At 38.3% G+C, this 18,441-nt stretch overlaps 1 protein-coding gene across 2 annotated transcripts; it reads right to left on the bottom strand.

The window, feature by feature from the left end:
• Positions 1-1,049: 1,049 nt before the first annotated feature.
• glis2a (GLIS family zinc finger 2a) lies at positions 1,050-18,441 on the bottom strand. 2 transcript variants are annotated; one of them, XM_048182861.1, is made up of 8 exons: positions 18,396-18,441; positions 17,953-18,095; positions 6,601-6,746; positions 6,001-6,140; positions 4,641-4,811; positions 3,887-4,020; positions 3,320-3,438; positions 1,050-2,313 (listed from the first exon to the last, which is right to left on the bottom strand). In XM_048182861.1, exons 3-8 carry the CDS (start codon positions 6,734-6,736, stop codon positions 1,679-1,681), a joined length of 1,335 nt encoding a protein of 444 aa, XP_048038818.1. In that variant the 5' UTR covers positions 6,737-6,746; positions 17,953-18,095; positions 18,396-18,441; the 3' UTR covers positions 1,050-1,678. The 2 variants fall into 2 exon arrangements, with proteins under 2 accessions (XP_048038818.1, XP_048038817.1); XM_048182860.1 differs by lacking the exons at positions 17,953-18,095; positions 18,396-18,441 and adding an exon at positions 16,089-16,516.

Here is an 18,441-nt window from a genome sequence, read left to right as displayed (position 1 = left end):
TTGTGGAACAAAAGTGAGTGGTTTAGTACACACTGCATTGTTAGCTCACAGCAGTATTCTATAGATGTGTGTGATATAAAGATGTGTATGCTTTTTACATCGCATCCTGTTCACTTTGTTTGGCCACTGTGAGTCAAAGCAGTTGCCAGTAATCTCCAAGAGACTAATCTGGACAAATCAAGGAGCATATTATGAACTATGAAGCTCTGCCCACTAGGCATATCTCATCAGACATTCTGACGTCTTTGATGACGTAATGTTTTATAATGTACACAGATGGTTCGTGAATATCAGTCGCCGTGTCAGGAAGTACTGAAAAATCAATATTTGAATTTTGCCACATAATAGTGTATTTAATCACTCCTTATGTAAACTCTCTCACATGATTCTCCTAAAAAGCAGCATCTTAACGACTAATATCCAAATATTCTGTGTGATTGACTAAATCGGTTTACTGTATAAAGATCACTATATCAGTGTCCACATCAACACATGATAAGTGTTTATTCTAAGCGTGCTCCAGTTTTGTCGGCTGCTGCTTTTAATGATTACTTTACTTTAAAATGTAAATTACCCCATTATTTACTCACCCTTAAACCATCCTAGGTGTATATGGGGTTCTTCTTTCAGACGAATACAATCTGAGATATATATTAATAATCACTTGCTGATGCTTGTAAGCTTTAAAATGGCAGTGGACGGAAACCACCTGTTTGAAATTCAAAAAAAGTGCATCCATCCATCACAAACGTACTCCACACGGCTCCGGGGGGGGTTAATATAGGCCTTCTGAAGAGAAGTGATGCATTTGTGTAAGAAAAATATCCATAATTAACATATTTAACATTATAAAGTGCAAAATCTAGCTTCTAGCAGTTAAATACGGAAGGCGGTCTGGCGGACGCTAGTTATTTGACTTTATAATGTGTTAAATATGGATATTTTTCTTACACAAATGCATTGCTTCTCTCCAAAAGGCCTTTATTAACCCCCCGGAGCTGTATGGAGGATGTTTATGATGGATGGATGCACTTTCTTGAGCTTCATACTCGTTGGTACTGTTCACTGCGATTATATAACTGTGATTGTATTCCTCTGAAAGAAGAACGTCATATACTCCTAGGATGGCTTGAGAGTGAGTAAATAATGGGGTAATTTTCATTTCAAGGTAAACTAATCCTTTAAATGCTCTAGCTCTTTAAAGCAGGATGGATTCTGATTAACAATCAATGTTTTTATCATTTATCAGCTTGAAAAAAAATCGTTCTGAAAGTGATTTCAATGACATTGTTGCTCTGTCATTATCGTTATAGTATAGCGATATTCTCATAGAGTTAGAACAATTATTAAAAGCTTTTACAGTTATCGTTATTTTCCTTGGTGTAAACAGCCCTTAAGGCCTTGTTCAGAAGCAAAACAAGCATTTTCTGGCATATCTGACACAAACCAGTTTAGTTTTTGTAGTGTGAACAGAAAACAAACAAACCGGATTCACATCACATTCGTGAACAATTCAAAATCCAATTTAAATCTGAACTCTCAACAGTTATCATATTTCAAAGTAGTTTTTTAGCCTCATTCGGGACGAGAAGTAACGGATCTGCTTTCATTCAGTTTGATCAGGTGTGAAATCCAAATCAGATTTGTGTGCAGTATGAACAAGGCAATATGACTCTATTTACGTGGTCGCCACCTGTTTCAAGAACAGCATTCCCGGAGGAATCACGATCCATGAGTGAGGGCCCTGTCCTGCTCCCATCCTGCCTTCATCTTCATCATCAACATCCTCCTCTTCCTCAACCCCTCTTTCAGACTGACATCCACTGAGACCGAATGGCGGCAACAACAAGGGGTGCAAGATAGGTACTTTCCCAAGCCCAAAAGCACCGGAGCTGGGGTACAGAACAGGCCCTGCTCCTAAAAGCGGGCCGAGCCTGGACAGATCCAAGGGGTGACCGCCAAGGGGCCCGGTAAAGGCGTGAGCCCCAAATAAGGTTGACGCTGCACCCGGCAAGATGAAATGAGCCGCCCCTGGGTAAGATCGATCCATATGTCGGCCATCAACCGATGATGCACCATCCGATTCCAGCCTGTTGATTCTGGGAGAGGTGGCACGTTCCTGCACCACAGCGTGGCCGTGTGCCTTGATGTGTTTGCGGAGAGAACTGGGGTCGGTGTAGCGCTTCAGACAGCCCACCATTTTACAGCAGTAGGGTTTGTCCACGTAGTGCGTGCGCGTGTGTTTGAAGCGGTCACTGGAGTTCGAGTAGCGCTTGTTGCAGCCTTCGTAAGGACAGATGTACGGCTTCTCTCCTGAGAGGGCAGAAAAGCAAGAGATAATAATCAAAGGCTGTCCTGGAGGAATGCAGGGGTCGAGACAGCTGAGGACCGTCACTGACAACCAGATGGCACAGGCCTGTAGAGGCTTGTCATTTTGTGTGGGAAAATGTTGACGTGTGTGAATGTTAGAGGTTTTTTTGAGAGTGTGCGAATGAGGGATGTCAAAAATACTGGTATTCTGGTATTAAGTCCACACTTAAAAAAAAAATAAACAATACAATTCTACAATTACCACTTTTTTTAGTCTGAGGAGTTACCCAGAGCGCTGATTAAAATATTGGTGCACCTATTAAAAAAATGAAAAATCTGTTGTATGTGATGATAATCTGATAGCCTAATAATTATAAATAAGATACAATTTAATTTTGTTTTTTAATAAAATAATATCATATAGATTTATAAATTTAAACATATATTTTATAAAACTAAATAATTAGTGATTTATTTGTAATTAATTATTACATAATTGTTCATTACCAATATTATTATTAATAAGAATAATTATTAAAATCACTTTTATTTAACATAATACTTTTGTATTATAATTTTTAATATTTGAATGTTTTAAGTACTTAATGACTGAAAAACATAAAGCACCATTCACTTTATTTGTATCTTTATTTGTTCTAATGAATTTTTAACATGCTTGACTTCTTATTTGAAGCACTATTTACTTATCTGAAGGCTACATGCCAATGCTTTTTCATTTAATATTTGCATTAATGTATTACATTTTTTAAATAAAGGAGTGTCTTGAATATTCAAATTATACTGATAATGGTATCTGAACATTTCTACTGGCATTTCAGTATTGTGCATATCTTATTTAAATGTGAGCTAATGTTTTTTTTATATGTTTTATTTTTTTTATATACCATATTATCTGTGTGTGCTTTTTCGATGTTTCACACGGAAGATGCAAATTATCATATGTGCATCATATATCATAAAAATCATATTGCAAATAGGTGGATCTCACCTGTGTGTGAGCGTGTGTGTATTTTCAGGTTTTCCAGGCGTGAGAAGCTCTTGTGGCAGGTAGGGCAATGATGAGGTTTCTCGTTGGTATGAGTCCGGATATGAATCAGCATCTTGTACCTGCGTTAAACAAACGGATCCCGGATTAGTGCTCACCTACTGTACACACAGGGTTCAAGAGCAAACATCCAAATTGCTTTGTTTCTCAATATCTCGGAGTGACAGCTTTAGGTGCAATTTCATAATCAAGAGAAGATCCCTCTGATTTTGTTCAAATAATTAACATTTTACAGATTCAGTGAGGTGTTCATAAACTTTCAAGCAGCACTGTATTAACTAATAAATGCAAAAATACATTAATCGATTAAATTTTCCAGTAAAAATGCTTACATCCTTAATATGGGAAAAATACAAAATTGTGTAAGACGACAGATGTTCTTTTCGAAGAATATATCTTGAATTATTTTTTTTTCATACTCTACTTTTTATCTTGTTTTAAGCATAAACCTCACATAATTTTGTCAAGAAAAAATGCTTAAAACCCATGAATGCGTGTATGTTGTCTGACCTGGCATTAAAGCCTCTTCCCTTGCGCGCGCAGCCCTCCCAGTGGCAGCAGTATCCGGAATTCTTCTCTGGTTTCACATGCGAGTCATTCACATGGTCCACCAGATCCTGCAGGCTCTCGAACAGCAGATGGCACTACAGAGTAAAGACAGAGAGCGCAGGAGGAGCAGAGAGGAAAATAATGAGCACAGAATGCCTAGAATGTGTGAATCTTTTAATATTTAATTTAGGTTTAGGAATACTCAGTTTCATTGAAGTCGACATTGTTTAATTCATCAGTACATTATATTATAAACAATGTTTGTTTTTAAATTGCATATTTATAAAGAATTTTTATGCATCTTAAAAATTGTCTTTTGGGTGGCTGCCAGGATGTTTTTATATCTATTATATATGGCTTGGGTCCTTCCTTCAGTGTAAAGGCCTGTCCAGACCAAGAGCGATAACCATAACAATAACAATATTAGTGCATCACTGTATGTAGCTGGAAAACACTGTTCTGAAAGCGATTCCAACAATATCGTTCCTCTGTGTCCTTATCATCATAGTTGTGGTGTAGACTTCACTATACTCATAGAATTAGAATGATTAAAGCTTTATAAGTATTGTTATAGTTATCATCCTGGGTGTGAATGGCCTTTAAGACTATGGGATTTTTTTTTATTTATTTTGTTACGTGTCCATTATTTCCTGTTTTATAATACGTTTACATTGTTAATATGTTTTACTTGTTTCACCCGCCCTCTGTCACTCACCTTTAGCCAGCGGCAGGCCAGCTGTTCGTCACTAGAGGGCTCAGGGGAGTGCCGACCAATCAGCATCGAGGAAGGCAGGCGCAGGGGTCCCTCAGCACCAATTGGCAAAAAGAACTGGAAACCTGGAGGAGGAGAGGCGCTGTCCTCATGATACATGGTACTCTCGGATTCCTATGAGTAGAAGAGCGTATATGTCAGTAATTCATTTCTGAGTCATGTCCGCCTCATCTTGGTTGGGGAGTAGGAGACCACCTCATGCACGAACAAGCCCGAACATGTTCCCAAAAAAAGGGTTCAGATCAGGACACTGTGTGAGACTGGACTGAAATGAATTAATGTGTAGGTGAATTGAATTATGGGAGTAGTGTATAAGACAGTCTTTCTTCCAGCAGAACGCAGAAGAAATGTTGTCTACTCTAAACTGCAGACTTTGATTCTTTCCAGTGATTTGAATCATTAGAATCAGTTTACCACAAAAACTCAAGACAATTTTTTTTCGTTCATTTAATGATTTGAGACAAAATATTGAGAGAGCTTTTGTCGTGCCACTGTGACTCAATCTGCCTTCGAAGGAGGCAGCCTCTGAATTGGGACACAGCTATTTTCTTGTTATTGGGAAATTGTCTATTCATTAAAGGGTTAGTTCACCCAAAAATGAAAATAATGTAATTTATTATTCAAAGTCACATGATTTCATGCAATCCGAATCATGATTCGACACAAAAGATTCATAACGCTCCGAATCTTCCTGAAGCAGTGTTTTGAAATCGGCCATCGTTATAAGTCGTTATTTTATTTTATTTTTTTGGCGCACCAAAAATATTCACGTCACTTTATAATATTAATATTGAACCACTGTACTCACATGAACTGATTTAAATATGTTTTTAGTACCTTTATGGATCTTGAGAGAGGAAATGTCATTGCTGGCTATGCAGGCCAGTCATCGGATTTCAACAAAAATATCTTAATTTGTGTTCCGAAGATGAACGAAGGTCTTACGGGTGTGAAACGACATGAGGGTGAGTAATAAATGACAGAATTTTTGGGTGAACTAACCCTTTAAAACATAAGCTAAGCTATTTCTTCACAAAAGCATTTTATTCAGCGTAGTGAAAAAAACGGCCTCTTGTCTCCGCAGTGTTAGCAGGCGTTACGTTTTTTTTGGCTAAGGTTGCAGGCTTGCCTTCAAGCGGCTTTGCAGAAGGTTACAGGCAGGTGAGTTTTATCAGGGTTGGAGCTAAACTCTGCAGGACAGTGGCCTTTCAGGCCTGAGTTTGCCCATCCCTGCTTCAGAATAATGTATTGTTCACCTAACAGTTTTATTCAAAAGCAATAAAGCTTTGGGAGAGTTACTCACTGAGGCCAGCAGAGGCGCTCTGGGGCTCCAGCTGGCGCCGCTGTCTATGGGGGAGGGTGGTGAGGGAGAGGAGGATGGAGACAGACTTAGATCCACAGCTGTGGATGATGAAGAGTCTGACATGTCCTTGTCAGCTGAATCTGCAGAGAAGAAGAGAGGTTAGTTTGTTACAGACTTTCTGCAGTTACATTTTTACACCAGTAGGTGGCCAAGAGACTATCTAATCGGCTGTGTCCGAAAATGTAGGCATCTGAATTTTTTCCTCACTGCCTGACTTTGCAGGCAGCGTTTGCACACGAAGGTTCCTCACGAAACTGATTTCGGACAGACTTCTGAGGCAGAGTTATGGATTAATGATCTACAGCAAAATAGAGAGAGCTTTGGTGAAAACTAAGTGAATATTTAATTACTAAAATAGCGATGTTGGTCAAAAACATTTAATCATTAATCTAATCATTTTGAATTTGCAAAAATAGCTCTTGAATGAAATCAAAAACCTATGAATTGTAAACCGAAACGATTCACTGTCTACCCAAAGATTTACACTCCTAATTGCATTTACATAGTCTATTTATGTAGTGGTTTTTGTGTTTGACTAACCAGGGCTTGTGGACTTGTGCAGTGCCCGGGATATTCGGGCACGAGCAAAGTGCAGCGGGGCACAGATGGACGTTCTGAGCGTTCTGTCAGGGCCGGAGGGAATCTTCAAGTCCAGGGGCTCGTCCAGCGACAGCATGGCTTTAATCCTGAGAAAATCAAACCATATTATTATGTTACTAACTTAACATTGGCACCAACACTGACAGCAGTGATTTTGCAGGAAATACCCTCTCTCTCTCTCTCTCTCTCACACACACACACACACACACACACATGCAGACACACTCCCACACACGTGCAGCTCCACTTCAGCAACTGTAAGTCATTTACATTTCTTTCTGCCAGACAGGTCACACACACACACACACACACACACACACACACACACACACACACACACACACACACACACACACACACACACACAGTTCATCACACCAGCAGCCCCACTGCAGTCAAAACATGCAGAACGCATTACAGAGATATATAGATCTGGGTTCTTTGCTTTCCTTCATTCTTTTCCCCCGTCTCAGTTTCTTTCTGTGATGCAGAGGAAAAGTTGATGGAGAGTGGGCCTCTGGCTCCACATCCATGGGCTACGTGTGTACAAGGGGGTCCAAAAGTCCGAGACCACTAGTTAAAATTAGGAATGTGCCGATATTAAAATTGTGGTCGATAATTATTTATAGAGTAAAAATGAAATATCCAGTACTGGCCAATACAAATAAAAAATATATAAATATCAATACATTGTGCATCTCTAGGTATTTATATTATTTTATTTTTTCCATTATAAAATATATGTATAATTTATGTGAGAAGTGAAAAAGTGACTTTCTATTGTTTATTTCCATATGAAATTTTTGGACCCTGCTGAATGACTTCTCTCCTGCCGTGATGTGCATTACATAAATATTCATCTAACCATATAATTATTTTCTTCACTTGCACAGGAATGTGGAAATACAGAACCTTTAAAGGTGACCTAATATGAAAAATTCACTTTTATAAGGTTTTTGAACACAGATGTATGTACACAGTGTGTGTAAACAATCAGCCTAAAATGGTAAAAATCCATTTTTTTTTATAATCCCCATAAATCATAAAACAGTTTCTCCAAATGAGCAGTTACAGATTTCTCCCTACTCCTTTCTAAGCCCCGCCCATGACTGTCGATGATCTGACCTATTAGCTTAGCTCCTCCCCTGAGTGAGCTGTACAATGTCTGCCATGTATTTCTCCTCGCCAGAGCATTTAACAGCAGCGTTCAAGTAAAAATTTGTTGTTGTTTTTTCATTCAAAGTTAAATCATGATGATGAAGAACTGCAATGTCACATGAACGTGGTCGCGATAGAGATAATAATCAAAACCAAACAGATGTTTTAGTTTTTGGTAGAGTATCTGAGGCATAGAGACAGAGCGACATGCGTCATAATCTGAAAACCACGCCCACCGGGGGGGAAAACACCTTGTCACACATCAGTTTTAAGGCATTGTTCTGTTTTTTGTTATAAGTCAGAAATGACAAGGAGGCAGCCTCACGCAATACAACGTCATAGTATACGCAAAGTCTGTCTCTATGAGCTGTACAGGCTCTGCCCTCTTCTGGAAAGCGGGGATGGGGAGCAGCAGCTCATTTGCATTTAAAGAAACATACACGAAAACAACATGTTTTTCCTTTCACTCAAAAATGATGGTATAATAAATGATCTGAGACTTATATTACATCTTGTAAAAAGGGGCATAATAGGTACCCTTTAACAGACCCCCGCATTCATCATTGCCCAAAGTTGCCTTTTTCTTTCAGAGAGCATTGCCTTAACTCTCCCTGCAAACACTTCTGGCTTTTCATGAACTCCTGCATGCTTTCTTTTCGCTCACTCTCTGTGATATTACACAGTATTGCAAAAGGCTTGAGTGCTGAACACTTCCCCTTGTCTCCTCCCTCGCTCACTCTCAGTCACTGGCATGAGGGTTTGTTTTCAATCTAACTTCTTCCTCGAGCTCCACCCTTACTTTCTGGGCTTTATATACACACTAACACTGAGACATACTGTACAAACACCACAAATGTTGCATGCATTTCTGAATGTCGACCTCCAAGTTTTAAAATGGATTTTGAGTAGCTGCCTTACAATAGCTATGTTTCCATCCACCTATTTTTTATGCGTATTTTGGGACATTGCATAAAAACGCTGGATGGAAATGTGAAGATGCACATAAATTCTAAAAATGTGCATAAAAAACGAATGCACTCAACTGAGGCAGATACATTTTTTATTTTATCCAGTAAGAAGACTTGCGCATAAACTACGATAAAGAAACACATTTACTGAATAAATCAACGTGCAACAAAAAAACCTCACATGACTTTGCCTCAACAGTGGATGTGTTCAGATAACTGGACAAACCAGTGGACTAATTTCATTGCCCAGCATCTCAAATGTTGGTTTGTTCGTTCTAAAATGCCTGAGCCAAAGTCTGCCATCAAAATGATTTGGTTTAATTTCCTCCCAGAAGCGTCTCACATGATTGCGTCTCTAAACACCAGGCAAACGAACACAAGAGAACATGACAGCGTTTATTACGTTTCGTCTCCTTGCTCCAAGTCATTTATGATGTAGGAAAAAAGAGCTACGGTTTCTTCCGACTTCCATTTTATTTGTAGGAAGTGACGACTTTTTTGATGGATCACATGGAATGGAAATGTTGCTTTATTCGCAAATGTTTTATGTGATATTCCAATTTTGCACACAAGTTAAATTCACAACTTTAGATGAAACATAACTAATGTGCAACAACACAGTGAGGTGGAGGGTTTGTGAAGAAAAACAAAAATAAATGCATTTTAATATATTTAAAACTGTATTATTATTTTGTCTTTTTTGCCACAATCTGTCTTTTTAAAAGCAACTTTAATGATTGTAATCTCCAGACAGACACATTGAAGGTCTCTCTTTCTCTGTTCTCATTCCTCCACATCTGCAAGTATCTGTAATTCTGGCCCTTTCTCTTCTTTTGTTGACTCACACTGAAAAGCAGTGGGTGATCATTCCTTTCCTACTTCTCTTTTTCACTCCCTCCTTCCAAATCTCAGTGATGCAATCCCATTATTTAGCCTGCAATCTCAGTTTCTGGCATGAAGAAGAGCGACAGAAAAAGAAAGAATGAGGTTGGAGTGCTAGTGCTTTTCTAGGAGGGGTTTTTAAAGTTTTTGATCATTGATTCCCTATATATATATTAGGGCTGACGTAACACGTTAATTTAATTAATTAAAGAGACATATAATGCCCCTTTTACAAGATGTAATATAGGTCTCTGGCTCTCTGGTGTCCACAGAATGTGTCTGTGAAGTTTCAGCTCAAATTACCCCATAGATTATTTATTATAGCTTGTCAAATTTGGCCCTATTTGGGTGTAAGCAAAAACACGCTTTTTTGTGTATCCCTTTAAATGCTAATGAGCTGCTGCTCCCGGCCACTTTCCAGAAGAGGGCGGAGCTTTAACAGCTCGTGCTTCGGCTGCTCAACAACAAAGCTGGGGTATCTCAACCAAAATGACGATTATCAGTAATATTGTTCAACCTTACATTGTTCAAACTGGAGTCGGACACTGATGAAGAGACTCAAGAAGAAGTTACAACTTTTAGAATGAAACTGGACGTTTCTGAATGGTTAGTGGATAAATTTATGTAGTTGCTGTGGAGTTGATTCAACTCATCAGGTTTATGTAAATTTTGGGGTTAGTGAAGTCACTAACCCTGGCCATTTGTTTTAGTCCTTAAAGGTGCCCTAGAACTTTTTTTTAAAAGATGTAATATAAGTCTAAGGTGTCCCCTGAATGTGTCTGTGAAGTTTCAGCTCAAAATACCCCATAGATTTTTTTAAATTAATTTTTTTAACTGCCTATTTTGGGGCATAATTAGAAACGAGCCGATTTCAGGTTGCGGCCCCTTTAAATCGCGTTCTCCGCCCCCTCCCGAGCTCTCGACTCTATTCACAGCATAAACAAAGTTTACACAGCTAATATAACCCTCAAAATGGATCTTTACAAAGTGTTCGTCATGCATGCTGAATGCATGCGTCGGATTATGTGAGTATTGTATTTATTTGGGTGTTTACATTTGATATTGAATGAGTTTGATAGTGCTCCGTGGCTAACGGCTAACATTACACACTGTTGGAGAGATTTATAAAGAATGAAGTTGTGTTTATGAATTATACTGACTGCAAGTGTTTAAAAATGAAAATAACGACGGCTCTTGTCTCCGTGAATACAGTAAGAAACGATGGTAACTTTAACCACATTTAACAGTACATTAGCAACATGCTAACGGAACATTTAGAAAGACAATTCACAAATATAACTAAAAATATCATGTTATCATGGATCATGTCAGTTATTATTGCTCCATCTGCCATTTTTCGCTGTTTTCCTTGCTTGCTTACCTAGTCTGATTATTCAGCAGTGCACATCCAGACGTCCTGCCCTTGTGTAATGCCTCAATCATGGGCTGGCATATGCAAATATTGGGGCGTACACCCCGACTGTTCCGTAACAGTTGGTGTTATGTTGAGATTCGCCTGTTTTCCGGAGGTCTTTTAAACAAATGAGATTTATATAAGAAGGAGGAAACAATGGAGTTTGAAACTCACTGTATGTCTTTTCCATGTACTGAACTCTTGTTATTTAACTATGCCAATATAAATTCAATTTTTAATTCTAGGGCACCTTTAAACAGTGAATTTTTTAAAAGAAAATATCTCCCTTTGCATTAAAATTTGAGTGTCGTAACTTTGCAGATGTTGTTTATGCTCTAGTTAAAAAAGTGAAATCATAATCAACCACCCCTTTAAAATGATTAATGCATTTAATGCACCCGCCCTGCCCCACACCTACGTAGTTCATCTAACATTTCATACAGTTGATTGGTGACGAAAATTAATACAGTTAGAATGCCACTAAACATAGTATACGCTAAGTTTCGTTTTATTTTTTTGACGCTCTCCAGTTCACAGAGACAGAGACGGCAGAAAGCGCATCCTATTTGTTTTCTTTATTTTACAAAAGCACAATGTTTTGTTGTTATTGTACGTGTACACAAATCAAATTAGACAGTTTCGAATGATGCATTACTCTTATCTGTATGACGAGTTCTTACCACTGTTATTAGGACAAAATGCAAGTAATTGCGCTGGCGCCACATGTTAATTTAAACATGGCATGCAGTAAGTGCGTGACTAATTTAGCCTGATAATAGTGCACACTTATAGGTTAATGTTGAAGCAGCCATGTAAATTGGCTACCTACATGTTTCAAATAAGCCATATCTGCGTGACTTCCTGTGGAGCGACTAACCGACTAATACAATTTTGGTCGACTAAGCTTCTTCTCGTCGACTAACATTTAGTGGACTATTAGGGGGCAGCCCTATATGATATATCGACATATTTTTTTATAAACGATATAGGATAAGGCAATACCATGTATATCAATTTACAGTAGTTTGATATTAAGAGCGCATCTGAAAAATAGCAGAGGACACAGATTGACCTGATTATGCTGAAGACCCCTGTTTAAAAAAACACTCTCTGCCATTCATCCATAACAGGATAAGGGTGGAGAGCAAAACACAGCTAAATAATGAATCACTGATGAGGAAGAAACAACAACATCCTACAGAAGGCAATGAGCACCACATTGCTCCCTCTCTCTCTTTCTTCATCACTCCTTCTTCACTTTCCACCCCCTGCGTCTGGCAACAGGACAAGGTCAACATAGCCTCCCCTCCTCTAACATTCTCGTTCCTTCTTCTCTCCTTCTCTCTCCGTATAGTCTATCATCCAGACACACACACACACACACACACACACACACACACACACATTCCTCTGGCCACAGCAGATTCACCCAATTTGTTTCCACTGCGCTTTTAAGTGTACATTAGAAATGCAAAGAGAGAGCCAAGCTCATAAACAATAACAAGAACCAGCTGCGGACCGAACGCGGCAATCGTGCGCAGCTTCTCCTGCGACTGGAGCAGAGAGGAAGTCTGGGACAACGACGCGGCTGAGAATCAAATGGACGGTGTGGATTAAGTGCAATTCGAAATTCTTCAGACATCATTTTCTCTCCTCTCGCGCTCTCATATTTCTCTCTCTCTTGCTCGCTCCGATTTTCCATGCCTTTCCTCCTCCCCTTGGATTGCTCATGATTCGTAAAGGCCTCCAGGAACTCTGTCCAACCTCAAACTCAAGCCAAAGGGGGGAGAGATTGAGAAAATAGAATGAGACATAAGGGTTGATGAAGAGAAAAGGGAGGGAGGGAGCTCAGGAATTCTCAGTGTTTCTTTTGGAAACGAACACGTATTGCTCAATAGCGTGAGTTTACTGTGTGTACAATGCGTTCTTGTATAGGTAAAGTTTAGGACAATGTCATGAGGAACTACTGGAGACAAAGAATTTCAGAAGCAGCCATTAGTGGTTGGCGTTTCACAAGACAAAAATGTGTGGTTTCATCTCTCCTTTCTGCTTTCCTCACCCATTCTCTCCACTGAACCCAACAAACTCCAATGCAAGTGAAAACCACATTATAAGTCAAAACAGAAGTATTACAAATACATCCCTGAAAAATCACAGTGAACAATGTCTCACGACCCACTGAAACATTCATACACCCCCAGCCACACACATTGAGCCACAATCTGTCTCTCATTCCATTCCTCAGACTCTCTGTTAATGTTGCAGTTTGTTGCATCAGGACTGGGCTTGGCGTTGCACCGAGAGCCTCCCAAAGTACTGCCATCCACCATAAACACTGAGCTGGACTCGGCAAACACCCACATATTCGGATTAGCAATCAATTTTCAATAACTGATTCTTAAACGCACATCTGGTAGCCCCCAATCTTGAATATTTCCATACATCTGTGATAAATGTAAAAGTTAATGGACCTTAGAAAGGGTAGACACCATATAAACTAGTTTGTGAATGAAAATGCGTATATATATATATATATATATATATATATATATATATATATATATATATATATATATATATACATCCTCATTTTCATTTAAGAAAAATTAACCTGTTAATATTGCAGCATGTAATTTTTTATGACTACTAAAGCACAAAATACCATAATATGTTTGCAGAGATTTAGGAAACAATGAGACAGCCAGTTATTCTACTTTGAAATGTGTTCCGTGTCAGAACTTCTGTTTTTGTTTTGCTGATTTCACCCACTGCCAATTTACCCAATAGTATTTCAACACCCTGGGTTGCCAGTTGGTGGAAAACAACATATTGTAGCCATGGAAGCCAGCAAACAAACTAGGTCAGAGATCACAGATTCTACTTGACCTAAAAAGCCTCTGCATAAAAAGCTCTATGTCCAGAGGCTAATTAAAACGAGGATAAATCAACTCACCAACTTACATTGAAAGGCCTGTCGCCTTCCATTGCCCATTGCACTCATTCCTGTTGCGTGTTCTCAAACTGGCAACCAGCATGAGCATCCAGTCTGAGGAGGAGGGGGTGGGGGAAACAACCCTCACCAATATTTTGAATTTGGACTGCAGTACCCATTTCAACCACTAGCTGTCAATACTACAAAACGCACAGTTACCCCCTTTGAGCATAGGCTTGAAAATGCACTAAAAGTCCCCGTGAAGCGGAAGTTGCAGACGACTTTTCTCCAGTGTTGTGACATATTTCCAAGTGAAATGGAATATTGAATAGAGGGCAGAGTTTTACTTTAGTGCTCCTCCTCTCCATCTCTCGCTCATAGCAGACTAACGGTTGAGGGGAGTGATTTAAGCGTTTTTAACCCAAGCCGTCAAACTGACGTCATCAAAGAAAGAACGCCATTCCAGACCGGAAGTAACTTTTCAGAATTTGATTAAAGATTACCACGACAAACAATTTTTTTCTGTGTATTAACTTGCACGGATTAATTGTTCATCACAAGACTAGTAATATGCACTAACAAAGTAAATAGGGTCATTTTTGATTTCATGACAACTTTTAACTTAAATTGTTGTAGTTCATGAAGTGAAAGCACTTCAAAAAGTAAAAGTGTAAAAATGTATAAAAGATTACTTTTACTGTAAAGCAAATGTATACTTCACTAAATAAAATTTTTATTGAATATAAAATACAGCCTATATTTTACTAAATAATTTGGACTCTAACATTTCTAGAAACTCAAAGCCATGTTTAACCAAGTGTGTTCCAAATTTGAAGTTGATATCACAAAAAAATTAGCCTGCTAAAAGGTTTGGTAATGCAAAATCCAATTTCAATCTTTTTTTTCTAATTTATGATGATTACTAAAATATGTGATATGGAAAAAGGTGATAAAAAAGTGCCCCCTCCCAAAATATTGGTAGGATTAGGATTAAGGGTGGGGTTAGAATTAAGCAAATGGGTAGTGACTTCAACGAGGGGGGTAGTAAATTGGCAGGCAGTCGGAATTCGGCACAACACCAGCACACTGACAGTTAAACAGGTAAAATATATATTTTTTCATAATCACAAAAATGTCTTTTTAATTAACATTAGGACTGCAACAAAAAATGTCTTGTATGATGTTGAGGGGTTTATTTCGTAATAATGAACTGAACTGCACTGTTGAATAGGGAAGGCGTAGGATGTAGCGTAAGCTTTTTGAACTTCGAGAGTTTTACACTTTCTTCATAAGTTAAATACGGAAGACTGAAGCTAGATATTTTACATCATAACTTGTTAAATATGGATTTTTTTTTAACACAAATGACTCATACTCATTGGTATCACTCACTGCCATTATAAAGCTCAGATGCATCAGGATATTTATTAATATATCTCCAATTGTGTTCATCAGAAAGAAGAAAGTCATATACACCTAGGATGGCTTGAGGGTGAGAAAAGCTTGGGGTAATTTTCATTTAAAAGTGAACTAACCCTTAAATATGTGCAAAGAAAGAGACCACGTGGTAATACAGGAAAAAAAAAGTTAAACTAGCACAGCTAGAATATCTTTGCTTGAGACTGTCAAAAACAACAAAAAAACAACGCATTATACAAAAATATTTGACGTGGAATGTCACGACTGACCAATCAAAATCAAGTATTCTAGAGCGCTGTACAAAGTAACATGATATTACAGCATCTGGAACACAAATAGACTCCCACCCACAGCTCAGGTGTCCTCCGTTCACACCTGTAGCTGCCCTGACATGATTGTTACAAGTTATATAACACCAGGTGGTCTCTGTTTATGACGGAGCCTGTTTACCAAACCCATTTGAGCTTCAATATCTATTCAACATTTAAGAAACTGGGTCACACTGTCTGGATAAAACTTGAGCAAAATAACACACACACACACACACACACACACACACACACACACACACACACACCCTAATCTTTTTCTCGAGGTGTGCCGAAACATATTATTGTGTCTGTCCAGATGCGCGCGACATGCACGCTGGTTTTACCTCAATAATGACGTTCCGTCTGATTCCGAAATACGTGACCCGCTGAGACGACTTGATGCGCGCGGTCCGTTTAACGCTTAGATTACAACGCCAGATGTCTTCATCAAAAACACTCCTGGATCCAGTTGACCATTTCTAACTCACGCACAATGTAAGATTGTTTAGACTAAAAAAAACGTAAACTGTTCTTTTAAGAGCAGATAAAATTGTCGGGAAATATTATGTCAAGTTACGATAAATCGTTCCTAAATAAATACATTTCAAAGGAGCATCGCTTGCTTACGACGCCTGTCTACTGTCTCCCTGCTTCTTCCTCAATCTGAAAAAGAGACGGAGGGAGAGGGAGGAGAATAAGACAGAGGGTGGAGGACATAAAATGATGATTCTTTATTTTCCTCCAGATGTGGCCACTCTCTCTTTCTCTCTCTCTCTCTCTCTTTCGCAGATTACTGTATTAATCTCCCTCCATCCCGCCCTGCTGTGTGACCCCGCCCCCTATGGAGACGTGCGTGAAGACGCCTGTCTCGCGTCGCGTCTTGAAAACTCTCGTGTGTTATCGTATCCTCAACTCAACTCTCATTGTGCTTGTGTAAATGAAAAAAAAGAAGAGGAAGGAAAACACATCCAGGTTGCTTACTTTAAAGCCATTAATTTTTTTGCAACATGTGTATAGCTGGATTTCTGCTTCGTCTCCGACAATTTTTAAAATGTTTCTGTGCTCATTATCACAAAAAAAAAAAAAAAAAAAAAAGTATTTTAGACTACTACATTTATATACCATAATGTAGGCTATATGAATGCTATAAACTATAAGAACACCATGTAAAGTAGGGTGAAGTCAGCTAAAATGGGCTATCAGGTAAACTGGGCCAACTAAGGTTGTGGCATCATATCTCTTTAAATATTTTTTTACAGCCAATCACAATAACTGATCTTGCATTGTTGCTTCAACACTTGTTGACATGTAACAATAGTTTTGACTAGTCTGAGTTTTTTAAGGCAGTGTTAAATGAAGCTTGTCAGAGAAATTATAAGGAAAGTGAGACATAATAAATTTCATTCCTCACTAATAAGGGTACTAAAGCAATTATAAGTACGCTTACCAACAAAGCAAAGGTCTATGAACAATGTTTTGACATGCCCTTTCATATAAAAAAGTTTAATTGAAAAAGATAATTTTATTAAGAAGTGGCTGGTTAAGCTAAAATGGGCTGCACACACACACACACACACACACACACACACACACACACACACACACACACACACACACACACTTTTACACAGAAATTGAGGGTGAAAATAGGTTTATAGGCCTAGATGTATCCATGCAAAATCTTAACAGTCTTTTAAAAAAATTGCATTGCAGACAGTATGGCAGGAGGACAAGCAAAGAAAGGAAACAGAGAGATAAGAAGAGAGAAGAGAAAGGGGAAGAAAGGAAGATGTCAGTACAGTAATGTTAAGACATGTTAAAGTAATTTTTTTTTGTTCTAATCTTTAACAAAACGTTTGACAGATATTTGACAAGCATTCACGCATACATGCACACAAAATACACCAATGCACAGAAACACATACCTATACAATATAATCAGTTCATTTTTAATTGCATTTTTTAATGAAATATTTGTTCAACTTTCTTTTTAATAAAATACATTTATGGTGTTGTTGCTATGGCACACTAAAGACAATAGTGTCAATTTACTGTTAAAAATAAAATGATTTCAGCCTCTTTTTATATTGGCCCATTTTACCTGAATGTTGTGCCGTGGCTCAAGAAGGGACCTGCTGATACTCTAACTCTCATAATTTTAAAACAATTATACTTTTTCACATTTAAAAAATACCTGATAAAACTCACCTAGTAATCCTGAAGACTTTGATTAGCTGGTCGAGGTGTGTTTGATTAGGGTTGGAGCTAAACTCTGCAAGACAGTGGCCCTCCAGGACCAAGTTTGCCCATTCCTAGTCAATAAAAGCGCCATCTGGAGGTCACGTGAGATACTAGAATTAAAGTCACCATGAAATTTTTAAATATTGGAGTCTTTATTACCATGAGTAATAAATGACATTATTTTCATTTTTGGGTGAACTAACCCTTTAAACATAAACTAACAAAATAGCATGTAAAAATAGCAGTAAAGCTCTGAAGCAGTGTTTTGAAATCGGCCCATCACTATATTGTTGACTCAAAAAGTCATTATTTAGGTTTTTTTTGGCGAACAAAAAGTATTCTCGTCGCTTTATAATATTAAGATAGAACTACTGTACTCACATGAACTGTTTTAAATATGTTTTTAGTACCTTTATGGATCTTGAGAGAGGTCCAGTGTCATTGCTGGCTATGCAG

Source organism: Megalobrama amblycephala, linkage group LG2, assembly GCF_018812025.1.
Source record: "Megalobrama amblycephala isolate DHTTF-2021 linkage group LG2, ASM1881202v1, whole genome shotgun sequence".
Taxonomy (NCBI): domain Eukaryota; kingdom Metazoa; phylum Chordata; class Actinopteri; order Cypriniformes; family Xenocyprididae; genus Megalobrama; species Megalobrama amblycephala.
This window is presented reverse-complemented; position numbering and strand designations above follow the sequence as displayed.